Source organism: Acanthaster planci, linkage group LG04 (genome assembly GCF_054643075.1).
Source record: "Acanthaster planci isolate LZ-2023a linkage group LG04, COTS_SCS, whole genome shotgun sequence".
NCBI lineage: Eukaryota > Metazoa > Echinodermata > Asteroidea > Valvatida > Acanthasteridae > Acanthaster > Acanthaster planci.
The window spans coordinates 7,620,583-7,635,907 of NC_141780.1; the positions used below are offsets into that span (position 1 = coordinate 7,620,583).

The 15,325-nt window shown below is 43.0% G+C and overlaps 1 protein-coding gene across 6 annotated transcripts in view; it reads left to right on the plus strand.

Annotated features, from left to right (window-relative positions):
* LOC110987729 (uncharacterized) overlaps positions 1 to 15,325 on the plus strand; it is an 88,473-nt gene that overhangs the window by 48,249 nt on the left and 24,899 nt on the right. For 4 of the 6 annotated variants that reach the window (XM_087136296.1, XM_022250738.2, XM_022250741.2 and 1 more), the window contains 13 exons: positions 145 to 262; positions 3,076 to 3,658; positions 3,953 to 4,092; positions 4,715 to 4,907; positions 5,176 to 5,296; positions 5,722 to 5,825; positions 6,378 to 6,514; positions 7,040 to 7,084; positions 7,474 to 7,604; positions 8,439 to 8,607; positions 9,028 to 9,406; positions 13,591 to 13,722; positions 14,599 to 14,828. In XM_087136296.1, coding sequence (XP_086992422.1) covers positions 145 to 262; positions 3,076 to 3,658; positions 3,953 to 4,092; positions 4,715 to 4,907; positions 5,176 to 5,296; positions 5,722 to 5,825; positions 6,378 to 6,514; positions 7,040 to 7,084; positions 7,474 to 7,604; positions 8,439 to 8,607; positions 9,028 to 9,406; positions 13,591 to 13,722; positions 14,599 to 14,828 — 2,482 coding nt within the window. Of the gene's footprint in view, positions 1 to 144; positions 263 to 3,075; positions 3,659 to 3,952; positions 4,093 to 4,714; positions 4,908 to 5,175; positions 5,297 to 5,721; positions 5,826 to 6,377; positions 6,515 to 7,039; positions 7,085 to 7,473; positions 7,605 to 8,438; positions 8,608 to 9,027; positions 9,407 to 11,282; positions 11,328 to 13,590; positions 13,723 to 14,598; positions 14,829 to 15,325 lie in introns of those variants that run through there. The other 2 variants (XM_022250742.2, XM_022250739.2) reach the window with 2 other exon arrangements.

Genomic DNA, 15,325 nt, shown 5'->3' on the forward strand with positions numbered 1-15,325 from the left:
GAAAGTATCATTATGCATAAATGCAAGAAGAGACTCATGCGTTATTTCATCTTTTCCACCTTGTCAAAACGTGGTCCCAAATTACGTCTGGTGAGCACGTCTAATTCAGCATCTCCACGTTCCACCCTGTCCTCGTCTCCTTAGGCTAGAGCGATCCTCGTCACGTGAAAAGCGCCCACATCGGCAAGACAGTATGGAGAGTGTAGGCTCCAACAGAGCGTTCTCCGAAGATGATGAGGCAGGCTACTCGGACAGCAGCAAGGTGAGAAAAAATGTTCCCACACTCATGTAGGTCGACGAATAACCATGGAAAATGGACTGGATAACAGACGGTGAATACTAAATGGCCAAGCAGAAAATACCGTCAAAGCAAAAATTCAGCGAGGGACTAGTCACGAGGAATACAGAATGCGTGGCGTTTTGGCTGGTTACCCACTTTTGCTCAGCCAATATTTTCTTCGCTCAACAAAAGCGGTCATGTCTTGTCAGTCAACTTAGAGGTCCGGTTTAGACCCTACTCCGTGTTGTGAGTACCCCCTGGGCTGTAGACCTACGGTTGAACACGACTACCGCAACGCGAACGCAGCGTTTTGCAGACGAACACACGTCGAGCATACTGCGCGCCGTACGGGCATGCGATGTGTCCACTCCGTACTGGACATCGTTGACTGCTAAGCATGAAACAAAACCCCCTCTTTGTGTTAACGCCCTGAACGCGAAGTCGTGGACAGAGTTATTTCAACCGGTGAGAATATCTGTTGATATGCAATGCACGTTTTCGCCACTCGTCGTGTGTCATAGTTTAATGCTTCGAAATCATGAACCAATTCTGATAAAATAGAACTACAGCAACTTGTGTAATGCAAGAAATTTCTGATCCCTGCCTCGGCATTTCTTGGGTTGAATGCAGTGCATCCAATACGCTGTTTCTGTGTAAGGGAATAGATCGCTGCTTTCGTTAAGTCAATATCAAAGACTGCGTAGCGCCATGCAGCGGTTATCTGTAGCACACAAGTAACTCTTTGTCCCCGCATACAAGCATATGTGTGCCACGGATCTGAAAAGGTTTTCAGAGTCTGGAGAATAGACAGAAACTGATACACGTGTGTGCACCAAAAAAGGTATCAAATCTTTCCCTTTTTAAGTTCATTGTTTGAGTAGGAATACAGGCGATTCACAATAGTGCGCCACCAATAGTTTGCAACGCGTTGACCAATAAAAATGCGTCGACCGAATGCACGTTTGGAAAGAGTCGACAGATTTTGCGCATTGTGATGTGCCAACGCGTTGCAAACTCTCGGTGTTGCACTTCTATGAAACGGCCGCATTGCATCTCCAAACAACCACTGGACATCATTCTTTTTCACAAGGAAGGGGATTCTTATTTGTGTGAGCTTATTTTGGTAACGCATTGTGTCACGGGTTGTCAATTATCATGGGCACTAAAATTGTCAGCATTGGGTATCCTGCAAATTTTGCTATCATAAAAAGCGAAATAAACGTGAGAAGTCACGGAAAGTACACGTAGATGGATGCAATATACACCACTGCAGCTGGATCTAAAGCCAGACAAGTGTTATATGCGAGATACATTTACGCGGTGTCGAAAGACAAGCATTGACTTAGCATTTACTTCCTCTTTCGTGAGCAAAAACAAAAATTGTTTCTGACTGGCATAGCTATCGATGAGTGCTAGATCCGGTGTGCAAACTCCTTGAACTTGGTTTCTGTTTATGTTACGGTCGGCTTTTCAATAACAAACATGACAGTGTACCATGCGTGCGCTCTCCGTGGGACTAATGCAGTGTCTGTAACACCCATCTACCCATCTGCTATTTTTGAACATTTTAGCATTTGCTTCTGGGCATTAGTAAAGATCGTTTTGTTGAAGGTACTAGTTCTTAAACTTAAAGCCATGCACAGCACTCTAGTGTTGTGTCATTCACATCAAGGTTCCGGGATCATGAGAAAGCAACACCAAAGAAGAAATTCAACGAGAACTGTACTCAGGTCTAAATAATTTATTAGCTCCAGAACTCACATTTTGAAGAACATAATACAGAAATGAATCGTATAAGGTGGGCGCTGTCGACGGTTCCCTCGGACCAAGTACTACCCGCGAGCACAGCAACGTGACCGAAATATAAAGACATTATTCCGTAATCTAACAAATGAATAGGCAATTCCATAGCTGGTGTATTCAAAAATGTGACGAATGTTTTACAACACTAGCATTTTGTTGCAAGGTTTAGAATACCATCTGCATTACAGTTGTGTTCGTAATGTTGACAAATTTTGCCTCAGATTTAAGTTTGGTACCTTTTGAGACAAATAGCAGCAGGTTTTTTTAAAACGGGCGATTCACAATAGTGTTCCTCCAAGACTTTGCAACGCGTTGACCAATCACAGTGTGCGAAATCTGTCGACCCAATGCACGTTTGGAAAGGGTGAACAGATTTTGAGCACTTTGATTGGTCAACGCAGTGCAACTTCTTGGAGGCGCACTATTGTGAATCATCCCCATTATAGGCTTATAATAATCAAGATCATAAATGAAGTATTTTCCTTATAACGACAGTGGTGCAGTTTACAAGTTATTATTTATTGATATGGGCATGAATTTACACATTTTACATCTGTTTTCATAAACTTGTCCCAATGAATTCAATTAGAATGGATATGGTCTTCGACTTGAAGACTAACTGAACAAGGCTTAATAAATTTTAAAAGAAAAGCAGGGTTGGATCCCGATGCATTATTTTAAAAAGGGTTCGTATTAATCTTTTACTTGATTTGCCATATGCACACGAAAGAAAAGTGAATCAACATACGCTTTAGACCCAGTGCAACATTTTTGTAGAATTATAAAAAAAATTCTTTTGTGTTATATTATTATTATATTATCTAAATCATGTGTGTAGACCTCTCGAAAGGAATATACTAATGGAAAATGTGTGAAATGTCATACGTCAACTCATTGATCATTCTTATCGTTTGGAATTCCTCTCCGTAAAATAAACTGGTCGGCGTGATGATACACACATTCCTCCTTGGTCTTTCTGGTGATATTCTCAGGGCAGCACCAGAAGACGTCGTAGTTCAGAAGAGCGACGATCCGCCGAGGAATCGACCCGTCATCACCGTGACCACCGCCATCACCAGCGTGATCGTGACCACGGACGCACATCGCCCGCTACGCAGCGGGACCGTGATTACGGTCGTACGTCCCCTGCCTCTCATGGTCGCATCTCGCCTGCAACACACCACCGGGACAGTGAGTACCATGACTACCCGCAACGTCGGCCACACCATCGGTCAAGGGAGGATGTGATTTCGTCCGAAGAGCGTGATCGGGAGCGTGGCGCGTATTCCGACCGTGGACGCGACCACCATCACCGTCAGCACAGCCGTTCACGGGAAGACATCTTATCGTCTTCCGGGCGTGAGCGCGCACGTACCATCAGCCCAAGTTTAATCCGTGACCGTGATACTCACAGGGAGCGAGAAACGCATCGAGATCATAGACGCCGTCAGCATCACCACTCAGGCGAAGATCTTTCAACGATCTCCAAGACTAGTGAGCGATCAACAGCAGGGCCCCGATCGAGAAGTCTTCCCAGGGTTTTGCAGTCTGAGAGGCGACAAGCTTCCCCAGAAGGTATGTTCATTTTTATTCTTTTCTCTTCATCAAAACTTCCCTATGCCTCCAGCCTTGCGAAATCATTGATTTGTGTCAAAAAAGGTTTCTCGTGTAACGTGAGATGAGAATAAAAACTGTTTCCTTCTGCCTGTTATTAACATAAAACGAAATTTTCGTGGAACTCATTATAGGAACATAATTTATAGGCACCGATTGGTATTACTTATTGATTGGAATAAAGCAGCGTTTTAGCGGCTTTGGGAATATTTGGTAGAGTTTCAGGATATACCTCACACTGTTTTCCAACTGCAGATTATTATTACGGGGACCAGGTTTACCGGATGCAGGCCAGTGAGTGGACCCGTCGTGCTGATGACAGTGGCGATGACGAAGACGAACGACGACGACAGGTCATCTACCAAAGCGTGCCCGGGGGAGCTCGTCATATGCAGGTAGTAGTGGGCCTTTTGAAACAGTGTGCGAATAAAATGGCTGTTTTTTGCGTCGTGAAACATTTAAAATGTTATCGCCAACGCAGGCTTAAATGAACCTCGTAAAGGCGCTTTTCCATTATGCGCGGGAGCTCTTGCGCCAAGCGTTGTGTATCCGTCAAAATCGCTCATAAGGCGATTTTGACGGCCGAACGCAACGCACACGACGTGTTTTGTTAATGGAGTCGGTTTTTTGATAGTGAAACGCATGAACGTATCGTGTACGCAACGCACCCCAAAAACGTACATATGGAAAGGCGCCTCAATTAAGCCACCGAAAAACAAGGCATGACCAAACCGTGAAAAGGATCCACGCGAGAAACTCAGTAGCAGTTATGCAGGAATTACGAAAACGATAAGTGGGAGGCTGCGAAGTACGAGTGAAGAAAGATTCTCGATTCAAACGACACATAGATGCACATAGGTGTCCTCTTCATCCAAGAAAATAATCACTTACCTAAAAGGCTGAACTTACCCAGTTCAGTTATATGGACGGATACCATTCAATTGTAATTGATGTGATGGCTTTTCTTGCATTTTCATTGCAATGCAACTTTAACAGTACACCTCCTCCTTTACTCAGCAACGTCACATATCTCGTGCCGACTACCAGTTCCCCACCAGGCGATTCCGTCTGCCGCGGGATCCCCACGACAAGAAGTGCAGGAACCACGGCATCGGCATGCGGATTATCGGTGGGAAACGGATACCAGGGACAGATCAGCTAGTGGCCTACGTGGCAGAGATACGACGTGGCGGAGTCGCTGATAGAGAAGGTTTGTTGACGCTTATGACATCCCGCGTCCTGATTGCACAGAACGCGGTGCATTGTGGCCGTTGTATGAAAGCTGACAGCAAATAGATGTTTTCATTTCAGAATAACCAGGAGCATTTTCATGTTATAACCTGAAGTGCTTTCATTTAAATTATGTGTCAAGAATTTGATTAACACGGCGAAACCGCACGACTAAAATCTTCTGCATCAGGAAAACAACCTTATACTGAAGAAGATTTCTTACCATTCTGACGGTGCACGTGATGTAGGTTTACGAGAAGGTGACCAGGTACTGGAATGGTGTGGTATGCCGCTAACCGGCCGAACCTACGAAGAGGTCCAGCGTATCACTCGGACAGCGGACGGTGACGTGGAAATCGTTGTCAAGTGGTATGCGCTGGAGATGATAATCCATTGTCGGATACGGGGAGAAACAGATCCATGCCCCCTCCCTTTTTTTCTTGTTTCAACAAAGTATTGAGAAGGACGATTTGAGGGACCTTGTCACTTCCCTTCCTTTCCCTGTGAAGAGTCCCAAAACGTATCCTTACACCTGAAAAGGCCCATAATGCAATACTGTAATATGTTCCCCATGCCTGAAAATTTGGGTCTGGGTCCGCCCTTGCTTTTACCCAATAATAAGTATCGCTTACGAGTCGAAGTAGATCGAATGCTTCAAAATAAATTATGATTTTTCACTAACCTAGTATTCGTGGCCTAGTATCCATCAGCGGAACACCTATTTTGTCATCTTTTCGACTCTAACTACTTTCACGTATAGAAATATTGAATGTGTATTTTTCTGTCCATTTTAGCGGCACGAACTTGCTGGAGTCGCCACGACAACGGAGCAGGCCACCGGACAATAGTGCGCCGAGGTCACGGTCGACCAGCAACCCACCTCAGTTTAATGAAGACGGTGAGAATAGGCTTGTGGCCAGTCTATCTGTGGGCGTGAATGTCTCTCCGGGTTGTTAACATCAAATGATTTCCTACTTTAATCCTGGAACTATCTACTTTACTTCTGTTTGTTCAGAAATACGACGACATACTTTGCCATGATCACTGACCGATTTTTGATCTACCGTCCTGACTTACACCTTTTTCAGCTCACCCTTACCAGTGTAATTAATTCAAATAGTTGTTTTCCCTAACATTTTGCCCATTGCCTGTTAGTCAAGCTCGAGAGAGTTTTGCTCATGTTCCATCAGACACTTTCCAGTTTACAACACCGTCATTTGTTTGAAAATCAGTTTATTTTAAACGCGCTGCGCGAAAATTATTTTCTACACACTGGCGATTTACAATGCAGCAGCATCAAAGCTTTCCTAAATATGTTATATTCGGTTAACTTCCATTGCATCCTTTCTTTGGCCCCGCCTGCGCGTGAAGGTGTGCCCAGTTTAGTTAATACTCAAGTTGTTCGAGCAGCATATCCCTGAAAAAAAATTCATGTGTATTTATTAAACAGAGTCACTGGAAGAAGAGGCTCTCCGCAATGGCGTGGATCCCCGGATGTTGTCTGAACGTCTAGAAGGAATCTCCAAGGCCCAGTACGTGTATAGTTCTCCCACCACCTCGGCAAATACCGATAACTCCTCGCCCAAGGTAGGCCTATATGTGGAAATGTTGAGCGTGTGGTGTGAATTAGTGTTGCAAGGGTTGTGAAATGTATTATCTCCTTAGTGAACTAACTGAAAAGATTCATCTAGATATTACTGTGATGGTAGGCCCTACGGTGTGAGTTCCTTTCACAGCACTATTTTGATTGTCTTTTCATGCTCCGTTTATTACCTTCTACTCGGATAACGTGGACAGTGAAGTCGGTGTTTTGGAATGGTAGTTGGAATAATGCAGTTATTTTTGTGAAGAAGACATTTGGGTTTTGTGATGGCACGCTGGTTGTGCTTTTTGTTTAACTGACTTGAGATTCTCTGATTTGGGGTTAATCATTCGTCAATTCTGTAAGCTCATTAAGCTCAAAATGTACGGACGTTGGGCAGTGTCACGACTTTGTAACAGGAAAATGAGTTTCCCTTCATTACATATTTCTCAGCGGCTTTATGCCCGCCCTCTTCAGCAAACAGTAATTGTAGACAGCTGAATAATTGTCATTCTTCCCCTGTCTTACAGAGGAAAGGCCGAGATAGGAATAAGAAAATAAGTGGTGAAATACAGGTCAGTAAAGAAAGAAAAGCGCCGAACGAATACAAAGAAATGGCAAAGATTAACAAAGCATGCAAGAACACATGCTATAATCACCCAAGGCCACAAAATTATCGGAACTGTTTCAAAGCTTCAGTCGGCTGATCTTGGTCTAAAACGATAACAGACCGAGGAAAAACCGAGATCACGTGAGAAAAACATCCCAGTGCTGACATACTGATTTGGCGTTTCCTACCTTTTTAAATCCTTCGGTAAACTCTGCATACTGTGTTTTGTTTTGCTTCTGTACAGTGCTGTGATCATAATTGTTCAAAATGCTTCAATAAATACTTAGTTTTCCTGATTAAACCTTTAAACGATAACTCATTTTGAAATCAGTCCACCTTATCTTACCAACACAGATTCAGTTGGACTATGACGAGCGAACAGGTGACCTGAGCGTGGGTATACTGCGGGGCCGTGGACTGGCCCCCAAGGATATTAACGGTCTGGCCGACCCGTTTGTCAAGACGTGCCTTCTACCCGGAAGAGGGTAACTTCATTCATTTTTTTACGGGACTTGTCCAAGAAGAATGATCCTGCCGCCAACAGAAGCAGGAATTTCTGGTCTCTTGTGGTTTCAGTCGTGTCATTTAAATCCAGTAGTGCAATGTCTAAAGACCTAGTTTCCATATCGGCGGAATTAGATGCAGACAGCAACGCCGAACAGTCCTCAGTGATAAACAATAAAATGAAATTCTGTTTCATGGATCATGTTTAACTTTGCCAACTGTCTGCTTCAAGTTGTCAGTGTAGGTCGATACAGACTCGGTTGCTGGCCAGAATGGCAATACATTGCTGTCTTTCTCCCTTGAGTACCATGTATTGGACCCTTTTTCTCCATATGACAAAAACTAAACTCAAATTGTCAATACAATAGCTGACTATGAATTAAATACTTTGAATTGAGATATAATTGGGCGTCAAGAATCGGTGTAAAAAAAGTCATTTCATTCGAAATATTAGCGAGTTTCAGACACCGTTCAATTCACTTGTTTGTCCCCTGACGTCACTCGCCGTCTCGTTCTCGATTCTCTGCATCTCATCATCGTTACAACCATATGGAAACTAGGCTTGAAGGACAGACGTTTAGCTACTCTTTTTCGAGAACGATCTATCTTGAGATTTGGATGGGAACAAGACTTTCCGGATGGCAGCTGCATGGGTCATGCCTTAATTATCGCTTAGATAAGGAGTTTGCCATGTGCACCGTTACAACGTTGCATAGTAGTCTCTCAGTCTGCTTAAAAAAGCCTCGGGCACAGGTGCAATTAATTGGCGAATTCCGTTTAACACCTGTTTACTTCAATTCACTGTCTTCACCCAGCAGACCGGAAAACAAGAGGAAAACGAGGTACGTTCCAAAGACACTGACTCCGGAGTGGAATCAGACGGTGCTTTATCGGGCCATCAAACCTCAGGAGCTCGCTACCAGGATTCTGGAGATCAGCGTTTGGGACTTTGACAGATTCACTTTCAATGATTTTATGGGGCAGGTAGGCAACATTGAATTTAGAAGTAAGCCTTAGGCTTATACTCCATGCAACTAAAGGCGCCTTTCCTTATGTACTTTTTTGTTTTTGTTTCAATTTTGTTTTTTTGTTTTTTTGTTTTTTTTTTTTGTTTTTTTTGTTTTTTTTTTTTTGGTGCGTTGCATACTCGACACGTTCATGCGTTTTACTTTCACAGACACAAAAACCGACTCCATTAGCATAACACATCACGTGTGTGTTGGGTTCGGCCGTCAAAATCGCCCCGGGAGCGATTTTGGCAGATATGCAACTCTTGCGCAAGTGTTGCCGCCTTTTAATTAAGAGTCGTTCCTGTCCAGATTGGAAGTAAAACCGTGGATCTTCGTTTCAATAGTTCCCAAAGTTGCTAAGATGAGGCTTATTCATAGTTATTTCTTCAAACAGATTCTTATAGACTTATCGGACCAACACATCCTAGACAACCGCCCTAGATGGTTCTCCCTTCAAGACCAGCCAGCAAGCACCGGCCAGCAAGAGGCCTTTTCCCCGCGTGCCCTCTCACCGATCACCACCCTTCCCTCGGCGCATCCTGGCCACCCAATGAGCCATTTAATGGGCCGGGGACGGGGAGGGTCAACTACTGGGTCCGGGGACCACGGGTCTCCGGAGAGACGCCGCGCGCTGTCCCGCTCCATGGAGCGAGTGCAGGGGTCCAGTGTCACCCAGCAGTTGATGGAGTCGGACTCACAAAGTTCCCGCTCCTCGGGCTATGAGTACGACACTGATCGGTCCACTCAGAGCGACAAGTCTGGTTGGAGCCAGGGTAAGATGAAATCCAAATAATACGGTTATTGAGGAGATTTGCTGCTTGCTGAAAATTGCTAACCACTTTCCTGGGATGTGAATATAAAAAGGAAGACAAAATGTTGTTATTATCATGCTTATGGCTAATTATACTGTATGTGACTAGAATTCTCTTGATCAAGATTTATACGAACGCAGTAATCCGTAATTGAGTAGCAAAGCTGATGAACGTAACAATAATTTGGGAAGCCGAGTTGTTTTTCTTCGTTTTGCACACTTTGTATAAATACTCTTTATTTAAAGAAGGAAGGGACGCCATATATTTCTGCACTTTCGTGTACAGGTTCATGAAGGAGGTTTTCTTTCCAAGATATCAAATTGATTTGCGGGAATGAAAGTTTCACCTTTAGTTGGGCACGAAGTTTGTTTCAGTTTGTCTTTGTGTAGCCTATTCACAGTGATGAGGAGTGGCAACATTGTCGAGTCTTATTTCCAGTCGCTTTTCCTCGTGCATGTGTGTTGATTTCTGTCGCCATGATCGTTCGTGAATGTCAAGCCACGAGACGCTCTCACTCTGTTGTCTTTCCATGCAGGCTGATAATTTACAAAGTGGCCCCTATTCTTCTCGCCATATGACCTTTCGATCCAGCCGGCATTCTCCTCTCATTCTTTTCCATACACATTCCTCACCAGACGATACAATATCTCCCATTTTCCCTTCGAAAATTGGTACATAAAGCTGAATTCACATCGAACATTTGTGGTCCATAAACCTAAATTAGCAGTAGGTGAATCATAACAAGTCCCTTTTTCACTCAGAAACGTCCAGATAGCCCGTAGAATATGATAATGGGCGTAAATCCCAGGGGAGGAGAGAGGTATCCTCGAACCCCTCTTTTTTGCACAAGGTAACAGGATCACCCCCAGTTTTTTTGTGCCAAGCGGACCTAAAACATATACTTATTATTATCTCACGCAATCTGTTAAGAGACAGAAGCAGTAAAATGTTAACTAAATAACACATCGACATAAGAGTTGGTTTCAGATCAGATAGACGGATGGATTACAGGATAGCATCACCGTGCTAGTATTGAGATGTTTTGCGTAGTTCGGATGACTTTTCAAAAATTCGAATTATTCCTACACCTTTCAGTTAGTATCGATTTGAAGAGCCAACCATAAATAACTTCATACGTTGTGTATTAAGTTTGGTTTTAATTAAAAGAGGGGAAAGAGATTTAGGCATAAATTTTTGTTAACCTTGTTTTTTGTATGATATATGACTTTAATATCAGGAAATTCCGTGGCATTGGGAAAACATACATAGATGCTACGTAACCCAATTCTATTGGAATAGGGGGCTGAAGGACACCAGTGACAGCGTCACGTGGTTTCCAGCCCCCCCCCCGGTTATCCCCCACCCCAACCCTCTCTCGCGGGCACAGACTTCGTCCCCTGAATTTGACACGAAATCCTCAGTGGTTCCAGCCAAATGTAGTGGTTTTTCTTTGTTTCCGGAGAAAAAAGTTCAAGCAATGATCAGTCTCAAATCAAGAATATTATTTTGCTGTGTTGTGGTTTATGTTGACCGAATTACACTCACTATTGACCGGAGCGAATAGTACATGTTGTTTGATGGAATGGGTCATGAATATGCTACGTCTAGTCTACCCCCAAACACCTTGCAACAATTACACTGTAAGGAAGAGCACATCTATGTTGAAAAAGTGGGGATATTTATCTCATATTAATTACGGTATCTTACCGCACGAGGGCAAACTACACGTATGACTGTGAAAAGTTTCCTTTCATGGGAGACATGTTGTAATGTACCACATTTACAGAAATGTCCGTGAAGTAACATGAACACTTTTATGTGCATAATAATTTGCCAGCTTGACAAAGGGCCCTTTCCAACGAAAGCAAGAACATGTACAAAGGTATGGAAACAGCGAGCTAGTTACTCAGTTGCCTTGGCCATATAGTGTGGAAATCTTGTGACTTGTGTCGTGTGGTGTGGATCTAACCCAATGCGAGCCCGTCTGGTTTTTTTTCTGTTGCCCAAACTTGTGCTCTTCCTTTTATTCCCTTCACGCCCTCTGATTTAAAAACCAAACGTCTTTGATATTAGAACACCGGTATGCATTTGTTGCATACTTGGAAAGAGATACTCTCAAGTTGTTTAATTTTGACTGACGACATTTGTAGTTTTTATTTCTTCGTGTTCTTCAGTTTCATTTGAGTTGCCATAATTATATTAATCCAAATAATTTGAATATTACGACTTGTTAATTAATGTGCTTAACAACATTGATGTTACATCTAACAGCACTGACGACTGCACATGAGCATGCAGTTCGATTTTTCCCGTTGATTGTTTTTTTCTCACGCAAACAATAATAGATTTCAAAATCCAGACTTCACTAATGGCAATGTCAAAATTGATTTTCATCCTGATGGCTAGACGACATTCAACAGCTATTAATCACTCCCAAAAATATCGAATTTCTGCAGTGTGGCTTTGCAAACCAGTCTTGATCGCTCATGTTTATCGTTAAGTCTGGTATGTGTTCACAAGATCTCCACTCGAGATCCACAGAAAAACAATACTCTATCCGATAAGGTGACGATAAAGTGGCGCCATGTAATAGGGGGCGATTCACAATAGTGCACCACCATGAGTTTGCAACGCGTTGGCCAATCACAGCTCGCGAAATTTGTCGACCCTTTCCGAACGCGCATTAGGTCGACAAATATCGCGCATTGTGATTGGTCAACGCGTTGCAATCTCTTGATGGCGCACTATTGTGAAACGCCCGTATTGATTTTTTTTTACTGAAAAAAAAGCGAAATACCTGAATTCTTCTCGTGACCCTAGAACAGTCTATAGAACGTTGGTGTCAGTTAGCTGACGATGTTACTCAGTGGATTTGAACAATGAACAGACATGGAACGATGAGTCACAGGCTTGATTTGGTGTCGGCAAACCGTCATGGGTCACATCATCTGTTAGCTGACACATTATCACCAGAAACAAACCACGATGCTATCACTGAATCCCTTGCTTTTTTGCTAGCTAGGTGTTACTCAAATGAGCTGGAACTCATCAACTTGAAAATATTATACAAACATATACATGGCCCTTTACCCTACGCCAGTCTGCGGGATCGTTAATACTGTTAGAATCTGTTTCCTAGCAATGTGAAGAAGGATGGGCCACTGCTTCGCTTGACCCCGCCCCCTACCCGGCACCCCCTAGCATGCATTACTAATGTGCATGCGTCAGTCAAACCTATATAAAGTGACCGGTCAATGAGGGCGCGGGGCTGCCATTTAGGTAGGTATTTCTCACTTTTCCTATGCAGCTACAGACACAGTAACCAAACGGCGCAGCTCGCGAGGTAACTTTACGACTGGTCTGACGTTAATGCTTAGTCCAGTACCGCCGATGCCTTCACCGTGTGGCAATTCCCCTCCCCCACCCCGTGCTTATTATATCCCGGTTCGTCTTGCACGTGATGAACGCTGCCATTATGTTCAAGATTTGTTTTGTGTTGTTCCTTGTATATCGCAAAAGTTTGTATCGCAAAAATACGGTTTTCTGAAAGGAAGGACGAAAGAAACGATCGACTATTGTTTCTAACAATGGAAATGTAGAAATTTTGACTTTTGATTGATTTAATATTGTACCGGTTCTCACAATGCATAAAGCATGATGTTATGTTAAATGCTTTCAAGTTATTTACTTTCTGAACAAGAAAAGCACCTTTTTATTGATTTATTTCAGTTTCGTGTTTGCTTTGCAAATACATGTACTGTGCATATATTTACATATTAACAGTAGATTCAAAGAATAGAATCGTAATTTCGACTGTGCGTTGCATAATTATGATCAAATTAAGGAAAGAAGTTAAGAACTAGATTGGACATTATTTAGAAAATTAAATAATAACTTTGTTGAACCAATAAGTAAACTGCCCATGACTAAATATGCCAGTACTAATCAATTTATAAGGAAATTTAACTGGAGGAATTAACTCTGCTATCTGCTAAAGATACAACATCTGTGAAAATTTCGTTTTTTAACTTAACCAAGACAGTTTTTGACGGGATTTCATCTATTGTAGTTATATTACCCTTTTCCAGTTGACGATACGTATGTATAATTCAGCAGCACCCAATCTGATGTCCTTACCCTTGTAGACCATCATCGCGATAAACCATCCAAGCCCCCTCCCTCCTCTTCGACGCAACACAGACAACCCTACAACGGACAAAACCACGGCAAGGGATACCAGACCAATGGAACAGTGAAGACAGACCACGGTGGAAAAGGTGCGGCGTGATTTCGGTAGTAGAGCGCCTACATCTATTTGTAAATCAGACTTATTGCAGGTTAAGTATTGGGGTACACAGTGTACTTTCTTCGCATTTCCCTCAGTAACTGGAGAAGGACTCGACATATCAGCTTTAAAGTTGGTAAACAGATTGGTCTTAGAAGCTTGTTTTGGTTGGATCCCAAGGCTCAAAGGTCACTTTATGGTTAGAACAAAGAAATTGGTTTTCCTACCGTGGTTCCGTAAAGACGAAACACATTAATCTCGAACCTTATTTATTGGTTCATCTTGATAAATTTGGACTTTATCGCTTAAAGTCATAAATTACACCTGTATGGATTTAACAATGGGCTTACCGGGGCATTTGTGATCGATAACACACCTGTTTATTAAAGTTTGAATCGCTTCGCCAGTAGCAAAGTTTCGGTTATTACATAACGACATGACTTTTGGGCCTCCTAAAGACCCAGAAGATTCAAACAGTGACTGCATTTTAGAAAACCTGGACGAGTGATATAAGGCTGTCGCTCAGAGATACTCCAGTTCTATATGCTCGTATGGCAACGCCTTAAAGCTGCATTTCGTCACATCCAAGACCATTGGGAGTGACTTTCGGTAAACTTTCAGGGGGCTGTTATTTGGTCTGAAGTGTATCTAAATCAATGTAAACTGTGCGATTTGAAACTCAAGTTGAAGACACAGCTAAGGGAACGTATGCTATAGTACCCTGCAGGTTTCTCCTGTGGGACGTTTCACGGGTAAATATCAAAACATGGCGCTGAAGGAAGATGTTCTATCGTCGGAGATACGGGCACGCTTACCATGCAGTTCATTTTAATGTAAACTCCCCCTCCAACGGCCTGTGTCTTTCTAGTTATCGACCATAATGCGAATCACACAGCTAAAGATGGGAGTCCCCTAAAACGCCAGCCGCCCAAATCCTCCCCAACCACAAGTGCCAGCAGCAAACCGTCAAGCATCAGTACATCTGTTAAAGTCACCGTGACTACCAAACACCCCTCCGGCAGCAAACAAGGCCAAGGCAGCAAGGAGACAAAGACCAGCACGCAGGAGAGCAAGACAGCAGCGGAGACGAAGAAGCAAGTGAGTAATGAACAGATCATACAAACAAACAGGAACGTCATGAGTAGAAAAACTACATTATAAGCCATTATATAAGAAATCCGTTACTGATGTCCTGTATACAATAGTGTACTTGGGTGTCTCTGGCATCCTGAGCAGAGGCGTCACCCTGGCGAACCTGATTATTATTAGGGCATACGTTGCTGCTTTTGGTAAAAAGGATTCAACTCAAGTCATTTCTTTAACCCTAAAAGAAAGAGTTTATTTTGGTCCATCTCACCAGAACTCTGCTGTGCCTCGCTCGATTTCTTTGAATCTTGGCGTGCATTACAACACGCTTTTGTTATTATTATAAATGTGAAGTTTGAACTCGGTCGAACGTATAAACCATAAGCCTGGTTTCCAAATGGTCGTTTGTAAGGCAGACGGAACGCAAGACGTGAAGATGCAGACTTAAACGGAAGAAATGGTGCATGTCATCATTCCACCCAAAAATTGAAACAAAATGGCGGCCGAAA